Source organism: Hyperoodon ampullatus (genome assembly GCF_949752795.1).
Source record: "Hyperoodon ampullatus genome assembly, chromosome: 12".
Lineage (NCBI taxonomy): Eukaryota > Metazoa > Chordata > Mammalia > Artiodactyla > Ziphiidae > Hyperoodon > Hyperoodon ampullatus.
Genome location: NC_136925.1, coordinates 12208834 through 12235639, shown reverse-complemented (window position 1 = coordinate 12235639; position 26806 = coordinate 12208834). Strand labels below are relative to the sequence as shown.

General features: G+C 39.1%; 1 protein-coding gene across 1 annotated transcript in view; it reads left to right on the top strand.

Moving 5' to 3' along the window:
- Nucleotides 1-7673, top strand: part of ADGRB3 (adhesion G protein-coupled receptor B3) — a gene marked incomplete at both ends in the record, with an annotated part of 799939 nt that extends 792266 nt beyond the window's left edge. Inside the window, 2 exons of the mRNA XM_079716603.1 lie at nucleotides 850-954; nucleotides 7485-7673. Coding sequence (XP_079572729.1) covers nucleotides 850-954; nucleotides 7485-7673 — 294 coding nt within the window. The remainder of the gene's footprint in view (nucleotides 1-849; nucleotides 955-7484) is intronic.
- Between the last annotated feature and the right edge of the window lie 19133 nt (nucleotides 7674-26806).

Sequence of the window (26806 nt, the reverse complement as noted above, 5' to 3'; positions counted from 1 at the left end):
CTCTTCTTTGTTGGTGCTCTTTTAAATGCTCTGTAACAGAAAAAGATTCAGCTCATGATATTATACCTACCTCAAGGTCATTTTTTATTTCTGACTCTATTTGTTGAGTTATGATGAAGTTGGAAGAAGTATATCACCAGGGATGAAGAATATCAATATATTTGTATCTGTGCTTGTAGAAGCTTATCAACCACACAATTTATGCTCTGAGTTCTAAGTGTTAAGATTCTGTACCATTTTGTAAACAAATATGTGAAACCTATGGGTCAGATTTTCCTTCTGCAAAGCTCAATCACTATTCACCGGGAAAGTGTAAAATTTTAGATCTCACATTATATTTCAGACACTTTAGTGCTTTGAGTCAGCCTTAAATGGCAGGGCCTGGGATTTTGCTTCCCCTTAAGTACAGCCAGCTAAGATTTTAGTGTTTATAGAAATAAAACATAAAAATGTAATATCTCCCATGGCAAACACTGAGAGACTGTGGTGCTTTACAAGTCAACGTTTTTAAACTTTTTTTTTATATTGTAACAATTTTTGTAAAACAGCTTTAACTTTGAATGATGAAAATCTTACACAAGAATGACTGCTATATTTTTAATGCACCCACAGGAGAAAACTATTTTTTGGTAATCTTGTAAGTGGAAGAAATAGCCAATTCTTCATGTTCCAGAAGTGCTGACCATAAGACAAGGATTTGGTGCAAACCATTTGCATTTTTGGCATCTTCTGGGACTCTCTAGTTCCTGCAAAACTTGACTTCCCTTATTAGCATAGCAAAATACTAAATCTCTTCTTTTAACACATGAATCAGATTAGAAACAAGAGCCATCTTACTCTCTTTTGCAGAAGGTCATGCATACAAGGAAGAGGCATATGGAACTGTTTCAGGAACTCAATCAGAAATTTCAAACTTTGGACAGATTTCGGGATATACCAAATACAAGCAGTCTGGTGAGTATGCTTTACTTCATCAGTTCCTGATGCCACCATAAAGATGCATCATGTCAGGTGTCCGCCCTGCCTTCAGGAATCTCCCAGTTGTCTTGGGAACACAAGAGTGGCAAAATGAAAAATAAGTAATAATCCCCCGAAGGTTCTTTGAAATGTACTAAGAGGCAACTTAGGAATGACAGAGTCTTTAAGTGTTTTATTCATATTTCAAATGTTCTCAATTATAAGGTCTAATTGGAATTAGTTATATATCAAAAATGTGCTGGATTCACTTGGACCTTTTATCATCAGAGTTTAAAGTCAGTTAATTCAAATTTCCAAGTACTTGACCAAATATTTTCATTAGAATGCCTGTCATTTTAAGGTCATTAAATGTAACATATATAACCTATATAATATAGATAGATAATATATATTATAAATATATAAATAACACATATATCTGTCTCTCTCTCTCTCTCTCTCTCTCTCTCTCTCTCTCTCTCTCCATATATATATATATATATATGGAGAGAGAGAGAGAGAGTTGCTACCTAAAACTAGACTGGTGGGCTTTGTCTACCAGAGTTTCAGGATACACATCAGCGCTGGGGGCTTTGATTGTTGATTGCAGCCATTCTCTTCACTCATTCCCACTACTATAATGCTAGCATAGGATGTAATCAAATAAAATGATGTTTTGCAGTTACTATGTGCATGGCACAATCAAAGCTCCAGAGAAGGCTGTATCATTATTCGTGAGAGCACTGGAGCAGGCATCCAGAAATCAGTATGATGCTTCGACAAGATATTTCAGTTTTATGATGGTGCAAAAGCAATATGCATTCAGTAGAAGTCGTACTTTGAATTTTGATCTTTTCCCAGGCTAGTGAGATGTGGTCCAGTACTCTCTCGTGATGCTGGGCAGGGGTAGAGATCCACAGCTCCCACTCAGTCCCGAGATCACGAGGGTGAACAATTGATACACTGACAACTGTTCTGTACCCAGACAACCATTCTGTTTTTCACTTTCAGTGCAGTATTCCATAAATTACGTGAGATATTCAACACTTTATTATAAAACAGGCTTTGTGTTAGATGATTTTGTCCAACTATAGGCTGATAAGTGTCTGAGCACCTTTAAGTTCGGCTGAGCTAAGCTATGATGGTCGTCAGTAGGTTGGGTGTATTGAATGCATTTCGACCTATGATATTTTCAACTTATGATGGGTTTAGTGGGATGTAACCCCGTCATAAGTTGAGGAAGATCTGTAGAAGAAAGCTCAAGCAAGAGCTATCTGCTTGAGCTTTCTAGCAGATAGTTAGCTTCTGCTAAGAACTCGAGAGCTCAAGAACGATCTTGAGCAAGTTACAAAGTTCAATTTCTGAACCTCAATTTTCTCCTTCTAATTTGGGCATAGAAAAACAGTCATTAATAATACACTTCCTTCGATCCATGCACTTTCCAAAGCGGGTGGGACCCTGAGATGCTACAAGCTCTGAGGGCTGGAGCTGGGACAGCCGTCTGACTCCACGCTTCTCCTCTCCAAGCGTGGCACTCCTTTGCCTCACACTTTTGCAGTCCCTGGCTGGACCTATTCCTTCCAACCTCTGGCGTTCTGAAATACATGTCACTCTAAGGTATTTGGGGTCACTTTCTAACACTAGTGATTCTTTCATACGTGTATGGGTCTTAATCCTGGCTTCCTGATTAGTATCATTAGCTTATCAACAGCAAGAATTTATGTGTCTTTGTGTTTTTCTTGTATTCTTCTCAGTACTAAGTATGATGCTGGTCATGCGTGGTAAGTTACCAGTAAACGGCCGCTCTTGATTTCTTGCATGTCTAATAGTTTAATCTGCATTTGTTAAATGAAGGTTATCAGAAGTATATACACTTTAACTCTTCATTGGTCTCTAAAGAGTTTGTGTATATCAGTCTATTTCCCTCCATACAGCAGGAATCATGTGTGATGTGGAATCATCAACACAGCACTAGGCATAGAGAAAACACTTACACGTAGTGAGTGGTTCTTTCTCATCTACCGCCCCCCATCCCAAATATTAAGCTGTCAGTTTTTAGTTAGCAGGAAAATGAAAATTGCACCATTGAGATTAGACCTAAACTTATTAGCTGTTCATTTTGAAATGTTGAAAGCTAACATTGAAATGAATTGAAGAAACTTCATTTTGTTTTTTGGTTTTTTTTAAGAGAAGGTTATGTTTACCAATCCAAAAGCCTTATGCAACCGATACAGCTGACTGACTGCTATAATATGACTATAATTTCCCCTTGTATGGTCTGGGTATTAAATCATTAATGGCACAAATATCTGTATCTCAGTTTCCTGACAACCAAAATAGTCTACTAATTACAGCACATCTCTGCAGCAGCCTGCCTTTTCTGGAAAGGATTTATAAATATTTATCATTTGGGAGGTTAGGAGTGGCGAGGATAGTTGTCATTGCTGCTTCACTATTGTCCTAAATACATGAGAACAGAGAAAAAAAATCCTGATTCAGTTCTGATTAATAAGGAACGTGTGAGTGAGTTCACTATCTTTAACTCAGTCATATAATTCATAGCGGCACATTGCTAATGGAACAGTGCATAATTGGGTGGAGAAAGACATTTTCAAAACAGAAACCTCAATAAAGTCTGTTTCATTTTTTTTTTCCGGCTCCTAACTCACAAAACCTGCCTGGCACCTGCAAATGATGGTAATTATGTAGAATGTGGGGAATCAAAGGGAAACCAAAAGACCATTAAGTCCATCTCCCTGTTCCAGCCTGGACAGCACCTGAATCCCTACAAGGGGTAGGCATTGTTAACAGCCCTTCCCTGTGAGTGTCTCCATCAGGATCCCACCCGCGCAAGCAGCAGCTCCAAATTCTCCCTCTTTTAGAATGTAAAATAAACACATTCTCTTTCACTTTGTCCCTGCGATCGATAGACTGGAAGGAAAGAAAGAAGAGAGGGAGGGAAGAAAAGGTGAATGGAAGGAGGGAAAGAGGAAAAGATGGAGTCAGGAGGGACTTACAAATCTGCCCGACCCTCAACCCCGGCTGGGAACTGCGGGAAACATGCAGGCAGCCCAGGCCATGTTTCCGGTGGCTCTGAATTCTCATATTCCATTAATGTTCTCTATTTATACAGCCTAAGACCATATTCGCATTTTTGGAAGCCTCACGCAGGTTAGCTTATACTGAGTTTATAATTTATTAGGGCTTTATCACACATGTTTCAGTTTGACTACATCGCCTCTGTTCTATACTTGAGCTCAAAAAGCAAACCAACCAACGTAAAACAGTTACATCAAGTCAGGAACTTGTACCAAGTCTGATTGAATTTTATATCAGGATTTAGGCCTCCACTGAAAGCTTTCCTGGCCTGGGTGGCTCTCCCTGTGGAATTCAGTGATCCCCACGGGCTGTTCCAAGGTTGATCTTTCCTTGGACCGTTGAACAGTTTACACTTTCCACGTGAGAATCCATCCACCCCAAGCACAGAAGAAGATGGGTGGCCCGTGGGCACCACCTGCTGACTTCCAGCCCCCTCACTCCCCAGGGGTCCTGTTCCCACTCTGATTGCTGGGGGTGGCGGTTCTTCTCCACTCAAGGGTGTCCACACACTTGGGAACAGTGGTGAGAACCACAGCTCAGCAGGGAGTACTATGGGATGCCAGCGGAGATGAGCCACGTTAACTAATTTATTACCCACTAATAGAAGCTCTCGGAAATTCGATCAGTCCCGTACTGCCAATAATACTATTTGAAATTAGAATCTAGACACCCTGACAGAGTTTTAAATGGGCCTTTTTAGTTCCTGTATCCATGGTGCTTGATCTTTAAAATATAAAAGGAAAATCACACTTGTTCCAAACATAATGAAACCTTTATTTTTAAAGCCAGTGAACTAACACTTTACATATCTTGAATCCTTTTAGGATTGAATAATTCGACTTTTTGTCAAACCTAGGATTCCCAGAAAGCTCCTTGAGACAGCCATCTTCCAAGAAGGATAAATCCACCCCATGGCTTTCCATTGATGACTGATGGCTCAGGTCCCTGTAGTGCCCTCTAAGGTCCAACCATTCTTCATTGCCTACGAAATAAATTCCAAATAGGGAAGTAGCCTGGCAGGCGAAGCCCTTTATGATCTGGCTTTCAGTTCACCTTTGCCTGTTTTTTTCTGATATTCTTTTTCACTCCAGCTAAAATGAATTGGCACTGTTCTTAGATGTCCTATCTCCATGCTCTCTGGATTTGTACTTCTTGGTACACGTGCCTTTCCAGCCACCCAACCTCCAGCCACACGTATGCCTTCATGACAAAGCCCATGCTTCTATGCCAGCCTTAATGTCATTTTTCTCAGAAAGTTCTCTGTGCTCCACAAAGGGAAGCTGTATTTCCACCCTCCAAACTCCCTCAGCATTTTTTCCAGATCATAGATGTGGATATAACTGTATATTTTATACCTTCATTTAACTATAGACACCTTTATGATATGTATGATTACTATCTAGTGAGCATTTATTAAAATCAGGCATCATACTAAGCCCCTCCATGTTTTTTTTATCTTTGCAGCCCCACAAAGTAGGTAATGAGCTACACCTTTGGCCAACTCCTTTGGCCCAAAAGACAAAGCGTATTTCTCTTTTGCAAATAGTAAAGTTGAGATTCAGAGAAATGGTGTAAATTGTTCAAGGTCACATTCATATGGAATGGAGTAACTGGAATTTAGTCCTGTGTGTATTGGGCTTTAAATATATGCTCCCTGGTGGACCATGTGCTTTTCACCAAGTGATTTATCACCTTACTCTCCCTAGGACCTAATATGATGCCAGCACAGAGCAGCTGATAAATAAACATGGGATGAAGGGAAGCAAGGAAGGAGACAGGGAAAGAAAAGAGGGAGAGAGAGAGAAGGGGAGAGTTACAAGACTATATAGTTCATGAGACTTTAGGGTATTAGATTAAATCAGAATTAATCCACTGTACATATCCCCAAAGTTAACTTTTTTATTAAATCTTTACTTATTAGCTTTCTTTCTCTTGTGTGTCCTCATGATTAAGGCTAATAAGTGTTGAAAACATCTAATGTATTGAGAATTTTAAAAACGTAATTTCTAGTTATAAGTATTTCTGTAAGTCGCCTCTTTGGCCTATCCCAACCAGAGAATGATTTTTAATATACTGAATGGAATCCAAATAATTATTCAAGTACCTGTTTTTTTTGTTTTTGTTTTTTTGCGGTACGCTGGCCTCTCACTGTTGTGGCCTCTCCCATTGCGGAGCACAGTCTCCGGACGCGCAGGCTCAGCGGCCATGGCTCACGGGCCCAGCAGCTCTGTGGCATGTGGGATCTTCCCGGACCAGGGCACGAACCCGTGTCCCCTGCATCGGCAGGCGGACTCTCAACCACTGCGCCACCAGGGAAGCCCCAAGTACCTGTTTTTGATTGTAATTGATTGTAGTCAGTTGAAGGCCAGAATTTGTGGGGGGATAAGGGGGGGAAGGGAGAGGGAGTAAAGGACGCATTTAACAACTGTAGTTGTTTTAAGTTTTTTCTAAGGAGATTTCAGTCATGATTTCCTTCTTGTTCTTTGATGTTATTCAGCTTAGTGTATCCTATTCAAAGCCCCTCATTTTACAGAAATCTTTAAATCATACTTCTTTAAAATAGAGAAATTTTACTGCTAACTTTCAGCAAATAACAGACAATAAAAACCACAAATGATGTCTGTTCATGCAGTCATCGAGCACCTATAACATGGAAGGTCTCGGTGGTGTCATAATTAGGCAGATCTTAGATCTTAGGTAATTAGAGGGTGTGGACTGTGAAACTTAAGAATAAATGACTTGTAGACATTTAAAATAATGCTTATATTGCTGGATATGTTTCCCAAAAAAAGTGTGCTCTGTGAAAGGATTTGTGCTAGTGTGCCACCCAAGTATATAGAAAATTGTGGGGAATATACATCAGATAAAAAAATAGATTACACATAGCAGCATTTTCATATTCTAAAAAGGATAATTTCTTACAGAAAAACTAAACAAAGTCAGTGATCTAAAATTTCATTTTATGAAATATGGCTACTTTGGGTTTACAGTTTTTAATGTTGTGTAACATGCCCTATGACATATCCTCAATTTTTTTTATCCCTCCAGAGATTCTGACAAAATACTTAAATTTTCTACATTTAATCTTAGCTGTAACTTAACGGTCCTTCCTACCTGAACATATAGCCATCCTGACACTTCACAAGATGCCCCAAAACAAAATGTCATCTACCTTGCCTTCTATAATACTATTCACTTCCTTTGATTGCTGGAAAATTTTAGGGTAACTCAAAAAAGGTGTTTATCAATTTGCTCAATGAAAGAAAACTGAAATCAAAACCATTTCCTGCAGCTGGCCACAATCTCAAATCATCTCTGAATCACATAAACTGGATTAAGCTTAGGAACAGGCTCTCTTCCTGGAAATTTCAACAAGCAGCAATCCTAGTCATCAAATAAATGACTCTCTTCCCCTCTCTTCTCGACAGGAAAATCCAGCACCAAACAAGAATCCATGGGACACTTTCAAAAACCCCAGTGAATACCAACATTACACCACAATCAATGTCTTAGATACAGAGGCAAAGGACACCTTGGAACTGAGGCCAGCAGAGTGGGAGAAATGTCTGAATTTGCCTCTGGATGTGCAGGAGGGGGACTTTCAAACAGAAGTTTAACAAAATCAAAATGGACTGAGGTGGAGACAAAATGTATTGCACTGACACTTAAGACTTGGGAAGCCTGACATTTCTATCCAGACAGTGTGACTCTCTTATGTCAGCATCTCCACATGCCAGATGTCAGTGGTGTTTGCTTTGGTAACTTCTCCCTAGTCAGGCGAGTGGAGAGAAGCCCAGGTGTACAGTCCTGACCACCCTGTGTTGTAAGTACCCGTGGAATGGATTTGTAGGGTAAACTTTATAGATAAACCTCAAGCAACGATTCATGTTGTAACCGCTTCATATGGTTTAGTTTTCAAAAAACTTCACCATGAAGCACAATGTATATATTTATGCAGTTTTTAAAGTTTATAACAGTCTGTTTGGCCATTACTACACTTTTTACTTTATAATATAAAAGCAAAGTTTTTGTCATTAAATGAATGTTTGTTGAGCTACATTCTTCATTGCTTTAAATGCAATAAAGTAATAATCTCACTTTTATATGAATAATATATTTCACATCTTTATTATTGCAGTTTTCTCTAGAAAGCTCTGAGTAGCTTTCTCTGCTGCAGCTGTGTATAAAATATTTAAAATGTTGTATGGTGTAAATAAACTTTTGTCTACATATCAGTTTTTTAGTGCATTTTATTTTGGATTTGTTGAACGGAAATTTACATATTTATAAAGTTTTGTTTCACTACAGATACTGAAAATGTATTCATGGTTTTAATAGCATACCGTTATTACTCCTTTGAGGCTAATGATTTCTCAATCTCAATATTATTAAAATGTAATAGTAGGTCTGTATAGTGCTTCTGTATTTTCTACTCACACACCCTTTGGAGCAATGTACCATGTAAATGGGGCTTGTCAGAAATCTGCTGCCATCATACTCTTACATAAATATTATGTTTTTTCTCTCTCATGACAAAAAAAGATAACTGCTAGTAGGAAACAATAAGTTACCATACAAAAAATAATACAGGGACAATGTTTATTATAAGTAATGAAGTTCACTGCATGTTTCACAGAAGAAACTACTTGTACTACCGTTCTTCATAGCATATGGGGAAAATGAACTTATTTGGGATTTAAAAAAAAATTGTATCTGTACATTCTCTAGCAGAAGGAAAGGGGAGTGAATGTATTGGCAGATGATTTATCTGTGATTTGAAGAGTCTGACATGAGCCTACTGCAGAAGGCTCCCTGGTGTCCTGTCTGGTGTTAGAGCCACACAGTGATGTCCCCCCCCACCTCAGGGTGGCACCACAGGAACCCGGGGGCCAGGGAGGCAGGTTGGGGAGAGGATTTCGGCAATTTCCTCATCATTTCGGGGATGATGAGATTGTGCTTTTCAGTCTTAGAGAAGTAAAGGGGGTGGGGAGGAGATTGGGGGCTTTGAAATTTCTATGATGTTTATTTAGTTTGCTGGTTAAGCCTGGGCTGCACGGTCTCCTGTGGTCTGGCTGAGACTCAGATGGGTTCCTGCTGCCAGTGACCAAGGGGACCCCGGCCCACAGGCCACGAGGCAGACACCAAGGTGCTTCAACCTCAAGGGCGCCTCTGAGCTCGAGCCTTAAAACCCAACTCCTGTCAGATACCCTTCCTGTGCTTCATGTAAAGACGTGAGAAGTATATTTTTAATCAGATTTTAAAAATAAAAGTGACATCATTATGCAAAAAAAGAATACAACATAATGAAGGACTGGTTTTTCAATAAAAATAAACTTGATGCTAATTATAATGTAATTGTAATATTTAATGCCTATTAAATTTATCAGATGACTTTCCAGTGGCAGGATAATATTTAGTAAATTTCTCTCACTTTCTCTCTCTCTATTATATATAAACACGCACATATATTCATGTGTGTATATGTATACATAAACATATACACACATATACATATGCATATATATGTATATAAAATCCATAATGCTCAGCTCCATCTCAGTACCCTGTAGAGGGAATGAAAATCATACATACAGTTCCCCATTTCAAACTGTAAAATCTTGATGAAAGAAAAAAAAAACACAATAGGCATATGTTTGAAAACAAATTCTATATGTTTAAAGACATAAATTCAATATATTATAGTAATATTTCTTCTAAAACCATAATATTCATGGCCATAAAACAAAAACTTATACTTTTTGCCATTTTTCTCTAGTTCTAATAACTCTAAATATTAGATTAATATATGAAAGCTAACCAAAACTTGCATACTTAAAAATGTTAATGTAAATTTACTCTGAGAAGGATGCCGAGTTGTAGTGGTGTTTTCCGTTTGTTTTTTAATCTGTAAGAAAAAAAATGCAGGTCAGTAAGTATCAAGGAAGCATCATTTTAAGGCAGCCCTCTTCTAGTACACTCCTTTGAAGTTTCCACTGCACTTACACACGTACTCTGCCAAAGTGGGTGCAGCTGTCACCCAGATAGTGCTGGGACCATCCCTCTGAGCCAACTCAGGACCTGACAGGGTCCTTGTGCCCTTGGACTGGAAGGTCTCCCCTTCCGCATGACCGGATTTTCCTTATGCTTCAGGATAATGCCATATTTCTTCTTCACGATGTTATCCATGATTTTCCAAGCTAGAAAATAAATTCTCCTTTGAACTCTTATAGCACTGCTTCTGTACCTCTCCTAGGATTTTTAAAATCTTCTATCTTGTTACTTATACACATTTCTGATACCCTCTGATGGACTGTAAGTGCCTGGAGGGCAGGATTCACATCTGATCCATTTTTGCATCTATAAGGGACCTACCACAATAATATGCACACAATAAGTATTTGTTGAATTATTTGTGGAATTTATTTTAGAATTTCTTACAGTCATATATATCATCACACATCCAAAAGAGTTTACTGAACAATTATTATGTGCGTACTTCTATAAGACCTCTGTTTTAGGTAGCTCACAATATACTGAAGATATGAGATACATATGTGAAACAAGTATTAATATTATTTAAATATTAAGAAGCTCTTATTACCCTATATTGTCTTTTTGTCCTTAAGATTACCACATGGGGCATGAATTAATTACCCTAAAGATGGGGATCAGAAGAGGCTAAGTGAGCTACCTAAGATCCCCATAAATAAATGGCAGACCCACTATTAGAGCCCAGGTCTTCTGACTTCGGGGCCATTCCCCTGATGCCACGGTATTTCCACTTGTTCCTTCTACATTATTAAATCCCCAAATCAAATAACAACAAGTTCCATGGAAATGTTTTTCAGGTGAATCATAGAGGCAGAAAACTGAAAACATGCATTAGCTGTCATGGGGGTGCTGAGGCTGGAGCTTATTGTGGCAGAAAACATGGCTTATCCAAAATAACATGTGATTTTGAACAGATTTGGATCTAGAGTCCATTGTGTGGTTCTATTTGGACCTGCTTTACTTCTCAAACCCACTTGAAATGTACTTAATTTTTCCCCAGTTTTGTTATTACCTGCACACATGCAACAGGAGATGGAAGAGAGAAGCCAACCTGAATTTTCAGGTTGGATTCAGACACTTGGTAAAAATATATAGCCGCAAGAATTTTTTTTTAAAAAGACGTAATCAAAAACCCACTACTTCAAAAAATTCAGCTTGTAAATTTTGAATCACTCTTAGCTTCTTATGAAAACTTTATTAGTTTTAGTTTTCCAGAGTTATTGATGTCAAAATCAATTCAAGAAATTATACAATGTTGTAGCACTTCATTGAAGAATATGAGACAAACATGTCTCCAGCATGTCAATCTACACAGAGTTTCACATGATGAAAAAATCATCTTGCCCCTGAGAAGTTTCTGTAGTTATCGGTAACTGGGATATTACAACAGAAAAGAGGTTTAATAAGAACAGAGAACCAGAAGAACATAGAGACTGAAGAAATTTTGGTGACCAATGAAAATGGCTATCTTCTTCTGAGTGTCAAAAATCAAATCCAGACTTAGATAAGGAGAACCTTTATTTGAAAAGACTACTGCAATAGGGAAGAGGGACCATTGCAGTAGGGAGAACACTCCAACTGTGAGATCCAGAACATCCCAGATGGCAGGCAGGAAGGGGTGAGTCAGCAAGACAAGAAGGAACTGGGTGGGAGAGTAGGAAGAGTGGACAGTGGGACCAAGTAACACTGGGAATGTCTTTCTCAGTGGCTAGACAATTCTGGGACAGATAGGCAGGGGAGGTTGTTCCATTTTTCCCTGCTTGTTTAATCTCCTGATTGTTGTGTAAACTCAAGAATGGTCCAAAGTTCAGGAGCGTGGGAAAAGGAAGACACCCAACTGAAGTTTGGTCAAGTTAGCAAGTATTTTGTTCAAAATTTTCCATGGGCACAAACAGTTCTGCTAGTAATCTCGAGACAAAGCATAGGAATTTGGACGGTCTGTGTCTGACTTTTGTCATAAGTACACAAGAGGTTCATCTGAGAGTCTTGTCTAAGTAATATCAGCAGGGTGGTTCTTTGCATTTTGTAAGACTTTTTTTTTTTTTTTTTTGGAACACAAAAGGGTGGAGGATTTCTTAACCACTGCCATTTTTCAAAGTCATAGAGCTCAGGTAAAGTTCAACACTGTCACAGTGAAAGAAACTAAGCCCACTGGAATGAGAAGAATTATTCAAGAATAGTCCATGTGCAGCCAGCAGTGATTAAAGAAATGATTTTTCTCATGTTAGACAATAGTCATGGCTCTTTCTGTTTTGCAAATAACATGATACTATACATAGAAAATCCTAAAGATGTCACCAGAAAACTGCTAGAACTAATCAACGAATTTTGTAAGGTTGCAGGATACAAAATTAATGCACAGAAATCTCTGGCATTCCTATGCACTAACAACAAAAAATCAGAAAGAGAAATCAAGGAAACAATCCCATTTACCATCACAACAAAAAGAATAAAATACCTAAGAATAAACCTACCTAAGGATGCAAACGATTTGTACTTAAAAAACTATAAAACACTGATTAAAGAAATCAAAGATGAATGACATAAACAGATGGAGAAATATACCATGTTCTTGGATTGGAAGAATCAATACTGTAAGAATGACTATACTACACAAAACAATCTACAGGTTCAATGCAATCTCTATCAAATTACCAATGACATTCTTCACAGAATTAGAACAAAAAACTTTACAATTTGTATGGAAACACAAAAGACCCCGAATAGCCAGAGCAATCTTGAGAAAGAAAAACGTAGCTGGAGGAATCAGGCTACCTGACTTCAAACTATACTACAAAGCTACAGTAATCAAGACAGTATGCTACTGGCACAAAGACAGAAATATAGATCAATGGAACAGGATAGAAAGCCCAGAGGTAAACCCATGCACATATGATCACCTAATCTATGACAAAGGAGGCAAGAACATACAATGGAGAAAAGACAGCCTCTTCAATAAGTGGAAAACTGGACAGCTACATGTAAAAGAATGAAATTAGAACACTACCTAACACCATACACAAAAAATAAACTCCAAATTGATTAAAGACCTAAATGTAAGACAGGACATTATAAAACTTTTAGAGGAAAACATAGGAAAAACACTCTTTGACATAAACCAGAGCAAGATCTTCTTTGACCCACCTCCTAGAGAAGTGGAAATAAAAGTAAACAAATGGGACCTAATTAAACTTAAAAGCTTCTGCACAGCAAAGAAAACCATAAACAAGATGAAAAGACAATCCTCAGAATGGGAGAAAATATTTGCAAATAAAGCAACGGATAAAGGATTAATCTCCAAAATATACAAACAGCTCATGGAGCTCAATATCAAAAAAAACCAAAAAACACAATTTAAAAATGGGTGAAAGACCTAAAGAGACATTTCACCAAAGAAGACATAGAGATGGCCAAGAGGCACATGAAAAGATGCTCAACATCACTATTAGAGAAATGTAAATCAAAACTACAATGAGGTATCACCTCATACCAGTCAAAATGGCCATTATCAAAAAATCTACAAACAATAAATGCTGGAAAGGGTGTGGAGAAAAGGGAACTCTCTTGCACTGTTGGTGGGAATGTAAATTGATACAGCCACTATGGAGAGCAGTATGGAGGTTCCTTAAAAAACTAAAAATAGGAGTACCATATGACCCAGCAATCCCACTACTGGGCATATACCCTGAGAAAACCATAATTCAAAAAGAGTCATGCCCCACAATGTTCATTGCAGCTCTATTTACAGTAGCCAGGACATGGAAGCAACCTAAGTGTCCATCAACAGAATGGATAAAGGTGTGGCACATATATACAATGGAATGTTACTCAGCCATAAAAAGAAATGAAATTGAGTTATTTGTACTGAGGTGGATGGACCTAGAGTCTATCATACAGAGTGAAGTCAGAAAGAGAAAAACAAATACCGTATGCTAACACATATATATGGAATCTAAAAAAAAAAAAAGGTTCTGCTGAACCTAGGGGCAGGACAGGAATAAAGATGCAGATGTAGAGAATTCACTTGAGGACACGGGGAGGGGGAAGGGTAAAATGGGACAAAGTGAGAGAGTGGCATGGACATATGTACTCTACCAAAAGTAGAATAGATAGCTAGTGGTAAGCAGCTGCATAGCACAGGGAGTGGAAGCAGCTGCATAGCACAGGGAGACCAGCTTGGTACTTTGTGATCGCCTAGATGGGTGGGATAAGGAGGGTGGGAGAGAGACGCAAGAGGGAGGAGATATGGGGATATATGTATACGTATAGCTGATTCACTTTGTTATACAGAAGAAACTAGTACACCACTGTAAAACAATTATACTCCAATAAAGATGTTTAAATAAAAAATCTACAGGGCTTCCCTGGTGGCACAGTGGTTGAGAGTCCGCCTGCCGATGCAGGGGACACGCGTTCATGCCCTGGTCCAGGAGGATTCCACATGCCGAGGAGTGGCTGGGTCCGTAAGCCATGGCCGCTGAGTCTGCGTGTCCGGAGCCTGTGCTCTGCAATGGGATAGGCCACGACAGTGAGAGGCCCACACACCACAAAAAAAAAAAAAAAAAATCTACAAACGTTAAATGCTGGAGAAGTTGTGGAGAAAAGGGAACTCTTTTGCACTTTGGTGGGAATGTAAATTGATACAGCCACTATGGAGAACAGTATGGGGGTTCCTTAAGAAACTAAAAATATAACTACTGTATGATGCAGCAATCCCACTTCTGGGCATATACCCTGAGAAAACCATAATGCAAAAGGACACATATACCCCCATGTTCATTACAGCACTATTTACAGTAGCCAAGACATGGAAACAACATAAATGTCCAATGACTGATGAATGGATGAGGAAGATGTGGTACATATATACAATGGAATATTACTCAGCCATAAAAAGGAATGAAATTGGGTCATTTGTAGAGATATGGATGGACCTAGAGTCTGTCATACAGAATGAAGTAAGCCAGAAAGATAAAAACAAATATTGTATATTAATGCATATATGTGGAATCTAGAAAAATGGTACAGATAAACCTATTTGTAGGGAAGGAATAGAGACGTAGATGTAGAGAATGGACACGTGGACATGTCAGGGAAAGGGAGGGTGGGACGAATTGGGAGATTAGGCTTGACATAAATACACTACCATGTGTAAAATAGAGAGCTAGTGGGAACCTGCTGTATAGCACAGGGAGCTCAGCTCAGTGCTCTGTGATGACCTAGATAGGGGGGATAGGAGGGAGGGAGGTCCAAGAGGGAGGGGATATAGATATACATGTAGCTGATTCACTTTATTGTATGGCAGAAACTAACACAACATTGGAAAGCAATTTTCCTCCAATTAAAAAATAAATAAATAACTGTCCATGTTCAGCCAGCAGTGATTAAAGAAAAGATTTTTCTCATATTAGACAATAGTCATGACCCTTTAAACAAAAAGTATTCCAAAGTGAAAGTGGTAAATATTCCAAGCTAGGTGAGAACACCTAATTTTCTTTAATTCTGAGCTTACCAATCATCTCTACATTTGGACTCCTTGTATCTTTACACTACACAATGTGCTGGTTCAGAAATACTGATCTTTCTAAAATGTAAAAAATGGCACTTTGGTTTGTAATTCAGATAGAGCTGGGATGTGGGTGCAGATTGCTGTTTGGCCTTATGCAAAAGAAATGCAAACTTGCCCCTCTTTTTATGAGGAGGTAACTTTCCACTTGAAGCAAGGCTTCTGCTGAAGTTAGGCTCCTTGCCCTTCCTTCTTTGAAGATCACATTTCAAAGACTTGGTCCAGGTGCTTGAGAAAGACATTCCTGTACTGTAAAACCTGCAAGAAGCTTTTAAAAAGACCTACATCTCACAGAGGCAGATAGATAACTTAATGATTCCAAGTTCTCTAAAGTAAAAGCTCCAGGAAGAGGCAGGTCATGGGCCTAGAGTTGAGGAGAATGCTGTCTGAAGTTTGGACAAGCGAGGGGGGTGTTAAGATCTTCCTGGTCACAGGTAAATTCATCCACTGATACCTAAAAGCTAACTAAACTGTTAAGACATCTGCAAGCTTAATCCACTAGAGTTCAGTCCCCTCAAAGCATCAACCACTTCTCACCCCTACAAAAGACAGCAATTCATCATGAAAACGATTCTTCTGGAAGCAACCACCGATGTCAGAGATCTCGGAGCCTCTTGACCTCGGAGCCTCTTGAGAAGTGTCTGATTACAGTTTCCTCCTCACCAAAACCACTAAACTCCAGGAAGAGGAGCCAGCTTGCTTTTAACAAGCAATTTTCAACTAAAGAGGAGAGTCAAAGATTAGAAGTGAAGGTCAGCATTTCAATTCCTGTTCTTTTGTTTAATCAGCTCCGAGGTTGTGTCAACTTTTCAGATGAATGCCTAGCATCATCTAGTATCTCTATCTTTTTCTCTCTCTCAAATCTAGAATTGCATTTCTAAAATGCATAGAGAACTTTATATGTAGACTGGAAGATAATTTTATTTAGTAATTAAGTTGTGCTTTATTCTGAAGTGAACTTGAGGTGATTTATAAAAAATATATACATTAATATGTTTATTCAACAAATATTTAGATACTGAGGTAGAAGGTGGTGATTCAACAGTGAAGAAAGCATGGTCCTCATTTTCAAGTGACTTAGTATCTTTGGGAACAGCCAGACCAACAAAGAGAATTACAATAATTTAATGGACTTATGCTCTAGGAAAAGACACTGATACATAGGTAAAAAAACATGAGGAAGGACAATCAAGGTGACATAGAGGCTAACTTAACACCTAAAATGTATGCCTCAAGGTTCTAGACTCTTCTCTGGAGCTACACCAAGTGAAGGCTCTGAGCTTCCTAGCAACCGGTGCAAATATAGAACCTGGAGGAAATTCCCTGGTGGTCCAGTGGTTAGGACCCTGTGCTTTCATTGCTGAGGGTGTGGGTTCAATCCCTGGTCAGGGAACTAAGATCCCACAAGCCAGCCGCACGGTGCAGCATGGAATCTTATATGTATATATATGTATACATAAACTGCAATTAGTTATGTAGTTCACAGTGTCCCTAAGACCCTAAGATAAAGCCAACATCTCCTGTGTAGACACAAAAGGCCAAGAGGTGTTTCTTATGAACGCTCATGCTGCATTACATGGTGAATTCCATAGCCGTGGCCTCCTCAGTTCCCTGAGCTTTACAGACTTAATTCTCATGTCTCTCTCTCTCTCTTTTTACACAAACCCTGTTCTATTTTTAATATACCACATATAGGAGATCATAAAAATATTTCTGATTATTTTTTGTACAATTTTTAAAGGTTACACCTCATTTACGGTTATTAAAAAAAATATTGGCTATACTTCCCGTGTTGTATACAACACAACCTTGTAGGCTGTCTTACACCCAGTTGTTTGTACCTCCCACTTCCCCATCCCAATGTTGTCTCTCCCCTTCCCTCTCCCCACTGGTAACCACTAGCTTGTTCTCTATATCTGTGAATCTGCTTCTTTTTTATTATACTCACTAGTTTGTTGTATTTTTTAGATTCCACATATAAGTGATATCATACAGTTTTTGTCTCTCTCTGTCTGACATATGTCTCTCCTTGAAGGGTAATATGATGGTTAATTTGTGTCTCAACTTGACTAGAGCACAGTATTTGGTCAAACACCAGTCTATATATCATGGTGAATGTATTTTTTGGAAGAGATTAACATTCAAATCAGTAAGACTTTGAGTAAAGTAGATTACCCTCCATAATATGGATAGGCCTTATGAAATCACTGGAAGGCCTTAAGAGACTCCCCAAGGGAAGGGAAGTTCTTTCCCCAGACGGCCTTCAGACTAGGGTTGTAGCATCAACTCTTCCACGGGTCTCCAGCTGCTGGTCTGCTCTGCAGATTCAGACTCACTAGCCCCCGTGCTCACATGAATCAATTTCTTAAAATAAATCTCTCTCTGTAAAATATTTACACACACACACAAACACACACACACACACCCTATTGGTTCTCTTTCTTTAGAGAATCCTAATACAAATAAATACTTACCACCCAAGTACAATCACCAAAACCAGTTTTTCACAGTCAAAACATTGTGCTACAAATACAAAGCTCTCCCAAGATCTGGCTGAATCCAAAAAGAGAACATCATTCTACTTCAAGAAATCACCCATGAAGATGACTTTCCAAAACAGAGGTTTTGGTAATAATCTTAAGCTCTTTCTGCATGCTAGCAAATACTTTATGTATAAATATTAATTTAATCCACAAAATAAGCCTAGGAGACAAGTTCTATCATTATTTCCATTTTACAAGTAAAGACACTGGGATGCATAACTCCTCCAACATGACACAAGGCAGAGCCAGGACGCATCCTCATAGTTTGGCCCCAGAATCTAAGCTCCCTATTATTCTGCTGAAAACTGAATAGTGCTTATGGGGTAGAAAGTTGAAGGGTAAACTCACTGGCAAGTATTTGGGATGAATGAAGGACAGATCTGCAGAATCAAGCAGAGAGACATGGGTATCCAGAAGACCACTCCCCTTCCATACAGAAGGATGCTGAGGGAGAACTGCCAACTGCTTCCCCGGGGCACAAGACTGGGTTTGGTTCAACACAAGGACACATGACAGAATGAGATCCCAGAGTTTACATTAAAGTACGTTTTGCTTAGAGAACATTATCAGGTTACTAAAGCATACCATGTTCATATATATACAGAGAGAGAGAGAGAGAGAGAGAGAGAGAGAGAGCCTGAGGAGATGGGAGATGGGGATGGTCCACGGATTCCACCTGGTTGCTCTCTGCTGACCCTCCCCTTCACAGGAGGAGAGGGAGACTGAGCACCAGAAGCAACTGGTTGGTCCTTCTTTTGCCGCCTAACCTCCCCAGTGACCCAAGGATCAGGAAAGCAGAATAAAGAACCAAGTGAACTCCTGGCAAGGCATCTTCATCCCAGGGTCCAGCCATTTCATCACATCAGCAGACAGACTTCCCTGAAAAAGAGAGAGATGTTCCCACAGATCACTCTGAGCAAATGGCCTCCACCACGTGGCCATTGTGAGGAGGAATTTTCTTTATTCTTGTTTCAGGATCTTGTAGTACAGCCAGATTTTGGGTACCTTTCTTTTTCTTTTTCCTTTCCAGAATTCCTTAGACCCAACTTGCAGAGAGATCAGCCATATCCAATGGCCCAATCCGTGGGAGATCTTGGACAAAGCCCTTTCTTTGCACAGTTTTCATTCTCGGGCATTTATCCTAGAGGTGAGAACTGGACCTACTTTTCTTCATGGAGCCTGGTGGAAATATAACACACATACCTTTTGTGCTTTGAATTGAGGCTCTCCCATCCCTATCACGGTCCCCCAGTTTCACCAACCTGTGTCCTCATTTGCTGGGAAGCCCACCTGCTAGGTGCCTATGAAACTGTCCGGGGCTGGCTGACATAGTCCGACCATGCCTGGGATGAAGCAGCAGCCTCAGTGAGGCCCAGGTTCTCTCTTCTTGCCATGGAAAGGCCTGGAGGAAGAGTCCACAAGCACCTCTGTCCCTGCCAAATTTGGCAGCAAATTACAGACAACTTCACAGAAATCTATCCTGTGACCTACTGAACAGGCCCCAGGCATTTGTCCTCAGCACAGCTTCTTTGACTGAGCAGATCACCTATCTGATGAAAAAATTGTATTAGAATCTTAAAAATACCTGCATTGTAAGCAGGGTTGTGGGATTTTTTTTTAATATTTTTTATGATGATATCAAAAGACCAGCATATCCTAGAGATTGTTTGGTATATTTATTTTTAAAGGCAATTGGTTTTTTTGTTTTTTTTTTTTTTTTTTTGCGATACGCAGGCCTCTCAATATTGTGGCCTCTCCCACCACGGAGCACAGGCTCCGGACACGCAGGCCCAGAGGCCACGGCCCACGGGCCCAGCCGCTCCGTGGCACGCGGGATCCTCCCGGACCGGGGCACGAACCTGTGTCCCCTGCATCGGCAGGCGGACTCTCAACCACTGTGCCACCAGGGAAGCCCTAAAGGCAATTGTTCAACCGCTATTTTGGAGCAGCCAAGAAAATGTTAGTAAGCACATGGCATCCAGGTTTCTCAGGAGCCCAAGCAGAGACCCTCTGCCCCAGTGTTTCCCCTACACATTTTCTGGAATGTGGCAGAGCACAGCTTCCTGTTGAAACCAGCATCGTGACAACCATGTGTTTACATAGCAAGATGCTAGACCTTGTCCGTAATTTCCAATGCTCCACTTCACTGCAGCTGTGCAGAGACCTCCCTAACCTCATTTGAATTAGTGTAATTAACTTCCAATGTTATAATTCTAGCATGGTAGGTGTTTTTTCAGAATTTATCATTTGACACTCAAAGAGAAAATTCTCTAAAAATTAGTTCATCATTAAAAGAAATCATCTTGCTTCCTTTAACTATGCATCCAAGAAAAGCCTGTAGGCATTCACAGGCATCTGCCTAGTTGCACATCATCATCTTGCAAAATTGTATAGTCAGATGAGGGCCGCCCTGAAAATACTTGCTATGTTCAGGGTGAAAGAGGTTAAACAAACTATTCTACTTCCTGTTCACAGCCACAAATGCAGGAATATAGGTCACTTAGAAATGACTCCTTTTCTCCTAAGTTGCAAGTTATACAAGCCCAGGTGTTTCAAAATTTTGTATATCAGGGTCTTTCTGCTGTTCAAAAATTTATAAAAAGCCTCTTCCAGAAGGCTCCAAAAATGTAAATTAGAGAATGAATATCGATTTGCCACTTCGCGTCGTGACCTGTGTTTTCCAGCAACACACGATTAAAACCATGAGCATTATTTTTAGGGGCTGGTGGATGAGGAGAGGGGGGAAAGAAAGAGAAGCAGAGGGAGGTAAGAAGACAGAGAGGGAAGCCATCAGGATGAGAACTGAGAGCTAAGTTGAGAGAAAGAGAAAAGGCATATGTAGAAAGCACTTCGGGAAAAGAAAACAAACGTATGCTTCTCTGCTGGCCAAAAGCATGAAGACTTGTGGAGATCACAAAGCATCTAGTCCTTGTCAAAAACACTGTGCAAAAAAAAAAAAAGGGGGGGCCAAGAAGCACGTGAGTGTCGTAAATGAGAAGGCCGGGCAGAGGGCGGGAGGGGAGGAAGGTAGGAAGGTGATGAGAATGCAGAGGACACACGGAGATACTGACCAGGATGTTAAGCTGTGGGGTCCTTTGTCAAGACTGGTGTCCAGGGAACTTCCAGCTGTTGGCCAGAAGTTGCTATGAACAAGGAATAAAGCTTCTTAAGCTTAAGCTTTTCCAATACAGATATTTTACCTATGTATCTAGAGAAAATAGGTTCTCTAGTAAATGGTATAAACTCACTGGGGAAACATATTTATGGCACCACAGAAATATTGTATCTAGAGAAACTAATGCTGTTTTTCATCTGCTTGAAGTCCATTCTTACATTTTGCTAAAGTACTGATCAAGATTAAGACTAAGATTTTTTACCTTCAAGAGTTCATTCAGCCTCAACTATTGACTGGTTACAAAAGCAAACACTACTATTCCCTGTGGCCCAAAGGAACAAATGTTCTGGTTACTTATGTGTAGGAGATGAAAAGAATCTGCTGGACAGGAAAAAATGTGGCAGAGGAGAAAAAGAAGAAGAATAGGAAAACAGGAGGGGTCATGGGTACATGGACATAATTGCTTTCTAGTTATGTAGAAAGTGGGACAGCAAAGCACATCTAAGAATAGCTTTACTACCTGAGGCAGGGTATGTTGAATCTGCTCTCACTTGAAGAGTCTATAATTCAGATGAAGGATTTTGAGCCATAAAATTCATATATCAAAATACATAAAGATCATATTGAGGAAATGAATGTCATTAAAGAGGCCATGTGATTTTTTATTCCATGGCAGAAGTTTCTGAAATATAAATCTTCTTTATAAGTAATATAAAAGTGTCCCTTGCTTCTGTCTCAGGGGAGAAGTTCATAGTACATGCCTCATTTACAATTTGACAAAGCCCTTGAAAATTTTTAGCTTTTTTTCTTTTACTAAATTTTTGTTTTTAATGAAAGTGAAACTATGAATGTTCCTAAAGTCTAATGAAAGAAAAGAGAAGAAAGTTAGCACTTCATGATCGTCGTCACACACTATCACATTACAGGAGAGAGCACTGAGTCCATTGTTGTTTTTGTAACATAATCTGGTTACATAATCTTACAGGAGATGTGATAAGAAAATGCCTTCTTTCTTTGAAGAGAGTAAGAGGCTATTGAAATATAAGATAAGACTGACCTGGCCCAGTGTAAATACCCAGTAGCAGCAAGGATTTACTCCTTTTTCTGAGAATAAAGAAATCTTTTTCTTTTCTGACTAGGATAACAAATGCATTTAAGAACTAAGTTATTAAAAAGTAGATTAGCAGGTAGCCAACTCATTTCCTGATGTGATCAGCAAAGCTGAAAGGGTACTTGGGGACATTAGTGAGGAGGGATTGGAAGTGACAGAAAGCCACAACTCACCAATACTGCTTGGTGACAGGGAGAACAGACCTTTGCGAGGTGTGCTCATTTATTTCCTCTGCCTTATCTCCAAAAGGTCTGTTCTCCATTTGATTACAAGCTGAATCTGGCTTCTCAAATCAATTCTTCTAACATAAAGTGATGGTGTTTAGTAAAGTGACTGTTTTTACCTAGTCGGTTCCTGGTGAGCTGAGCCCCGCGTGACTGCTTCTCCTCTGGAGAGCTCTAAGGCTCAAAGGGTGACAGCAGCCATCGTCAAATCTTCCCTGACCCCGAATCTCACCTTATCCACCATACCTAGTCTGGGAACATTCTAGAAAAGCTTCTCCAGCTCAATGACTGACCCCAGGTTCCCCACACACAATGGAACACTTGCAAACTATGCAGCAATCATCCCTGTTTTGTCGACCTCAGAGTTTGATTTATTATTTCCAAAAGCAACACAAGGATCTCTTATGTTTTAGAAAAAGAACATTGTACAAAAAGAAAAAATCTGCCAATGTTTATTTGAAATTACATCCATAGGTAGGCTTATTGGACCTTGAATTGCTCAAGTAATGCAGAGAATTCCCTTCAGCTACTTACTGTCCCACCATGAGAGCTAGTGATGACCTTTAAAAATGTTATCTAACCACATAATAATAAAAGTTATTGAAATAACGTCAATATTTATCCTACCTGCAGTCCAGGTCTTTCTGGAACACTTCCAAAGATTTTCAGAGAATAGAATTTATTTACCAAAATGTATGTTCTAAGTTTTTCTTTTATGTAAAGACAAGTATTTGAATTATTTAAATTCTGAAGATTACTTAAAGCAAGGCTTGTGTTCAGATATAACATCAGCCTATAATGTCTCTGCCGACAGCACTAAGTACATAAGAAGATAATCACTGTCACAAAGCAATTTAAGTCTCCAGCAAAACATTGAGGAAGATGTGCCCATCACAGATTTGTCTTCTTTTGGCAAATTGCTTCCAATCAAATCGTTGAAGTTAGAGTTTCTTTTTTGTGTGTGTGGTTTCTATTTATTTTTTTTATTGGAGTATAGTTGCTTTACAATGTTGTGTTAGTTTCTACTGTACAGCAAAGTGAATCAGCTCTGTGTATACATATATCCCCTCCTCCTTGGATTTCCTTCCCATTTCGGTCACCACAGATCACTGAGTAGAGTCCCCTGTGCTGTAGAGTAGGTTCTCATTAGTTATCCATTTATACATAGTATCAATAGTATCATAATAGTATATGTCAGTCCCCATCTCCCAATTCATCCCACACCCCACTTTCCCCCTTGGTGTCCATACATTTTTTTCTCTACGTCTGTGTCTCTATGTCTGCTTTGTAAATAAGATCGTCTATGCTAACTTTTTTCAGATTCTACATATATGCGTTAATGTACAACACTTGTTTTTCTCTTTCTGACTTACTTCACTCTGTATGACAGTCTCTGGTTCCATCCACGTCATAGAGATGGTTTCACCACCATTTTAGGATCAGTGTAGCCCCCAAGTGAATTCTCCAATTTCCAAAAGAGAATAAAATATGTTCATTAAAAACTCAAAATACTGGCTGCACAACTTACCGCAGAATGAAAACTTCCCATAGCAGCACACCCCACTCCCCCTCATCATCACCCAAGCATTGCAAAACATAAAACAGGAAGGAAACATGCTGACAAGATAACTGCCTCTCAAGTCTCACCTACTACAGAGGGAAAGATATTTAAGAAAACAATTAAGGTTACAAAACGTCTCTGACAAACTGGTTCCGATTCCTGCTTTTCTTTAGCCATGGAGCTGATGCGCTCCTGTCCTCTGGGAGTTTGACCCACCTGCAGCCATACAGACCCCGGAGCTGTGGCTGCCAGAGCAATGGAGCTTGTGTCATGATTCTGCCATGTACAGAAATCAATTTCAGGTGTTTTTTTTTTTTTTTAATCACAAAGTTCCTCTTATGCTTAAAGGACCTCAAAGTACCCGTTTCTTTGTGCATCATCAGAGGAGAGCTGGCATGCCTTGCAGAGTTCTCGGGGGCAAGAGGACAAGGCTGAAGGGCTGTGAAGACTGAAGAGCCAGCCCCAGGGATCCTGTGCACACACTGGCTCCCCAGTTCTTCTTGTGCTCTAAAGCTCTTAAAAATTCTTGACTACCTCCCAAATAGTTTCTTTATTAAAATATCTGAAATATACATATTAGAAATCTAAATAGCTTATTTTAACTTATTTATTTAAAAATAACAATAATAAATCCATAACCTGTTAGCATAAATCACATATTTTAGGAATAATTTATTTTCCAAAACCAAAAAAAATTTAATAAGAAGGATAGCGGTATTTTACACTTTTTGCAGATCTTTTGAATGCCTGGCTGAATAGAAGAGAGCTGGATTCTTAGGTCCATACTGTATTCCTTCAATGCACCCATTCAGTGTGTTCTGACATGTTTTTTTTTGTTGAAGTAGATGAAGAAAATCAGGTTCCACACAGATGTGTGATTGGAAAGGGAAGAAGTCATTAAATAATCTTTTTAGATACTTCTGGATAGTCTTCTTTGACACTATACCAAAACTCAGCAGCAAGAGTATCCTAAAAGTTAGTTGCAAGACTATATTACGAAGCTACAGTAATGAAGACAATATGGTACTGGCAAAAAAACAGAAATATAGATCAATGGAACAGGATAGAAAGCCCAGAGGTAAACCCACGCACCTATGGTCAACTAATGTATGACAAAGGAGGTAAGAATATACAATGGAGAAGGGATAGTCTCTTCAACAAGTTGTGTCAGGAAAGCTGGACAGCTACATGTAAAAGAATGAAGTTAGAACACTCCCTGATACCATACACAAAAGTAAACTCAAAATGGATTAAAGACCTAAATGTAAGGCCAGACACTATAAAACTCTTAGAGGAAAACATAGGCAGGACACTCTATGACATAAATCAGAGCAAGATCCTTTTTCACCCACTTCCCAGGGAAATGGAAATAAAAACAAAAATAAGCAAATGGGACCTAATGAAACTTCAAAGTTTTTGCACAGCAAAGGAAACCATAAACAAGATGAAAAGACAACCCTCAGAATGGGAGAAATATTTGCAAATGAAGCAACTGACAAAGGATTAGTCTCCAAAATTTACAAGCAGCTCATGCAGTTCAATAGCAAAAAACAAACAACCCAATCCAAAAATGGGCAGAAGACCTAAATAGACATTTCTCCAAAGAAGATATACACGTTGCTGACAAACATATGAAAGAATGCGCAACATCACTAATCATTTGTTTTGTAAATCAAAACTAAAATGAAGTATCACCTCACACCAGTTAGAATGGGCATCGTAAGAAAATCTATAAACAACAACTGCTGGAGAGGGTGTGGAGAAACTGGTACCCTCTTGCACTGTTGGTGGGAATGTAAATTGATACAGACACTATGGTGAACAGTATGGAGGTTCCTTAAAAAACTAAAATTAGAATTACCATATGACCCCGCAATCCCACTACTGGGCATATACCCAGAGAAAACCATAATTCAAAAAGACACATGCACCCCAATGTTCATTGCAGCACTATTTACAACAGCCAGGTCATGGAAGCAACCTAAATGCCCATCGACAGATGAATGGATAAAGAAGATGTGGTACATATATAAAATGGAATATTACTCAGCCATAATAAGGAATGAAATCAGGTCATCTGTAGAGATGTGGATGGATCTACAGACTGCCATACAGAGTGAAGTAAGTCAGAAACAGAAAAACAAATATCATACATTAACGCATATATGTGGAATCTAGAAAAATCGTTCAAATGAACCAGTTTGCAGGGCAGAAATAGAGACACAGATGTAGGGAACAAACGTATGGACACCAAGGGGGGAAGTGGTGGGGGAGGATTGGTGTAATGAATTGGGAGATTGAGATTCACATGTATACACTAATATGTATAAAATAGATAGCTAATAAGAACCTGCTGTATAAAAAAATAAATAAAATAAAATTCAAAAAAAAGTTGCAATGTCAAATCTGAAATCATTGTTATAAAATTTTCGTATTCTCTTACACTAAAATGCATTGGTCTGTCTTGTACTCTGAATGTGTCCTGTACTCTGAACAATTTTGTAATATCATACATTGATTATTTAGAAAATATTGGACAAGTTATGCAGCTCTTCCTAGTGTTAAAACACTTCATTTAC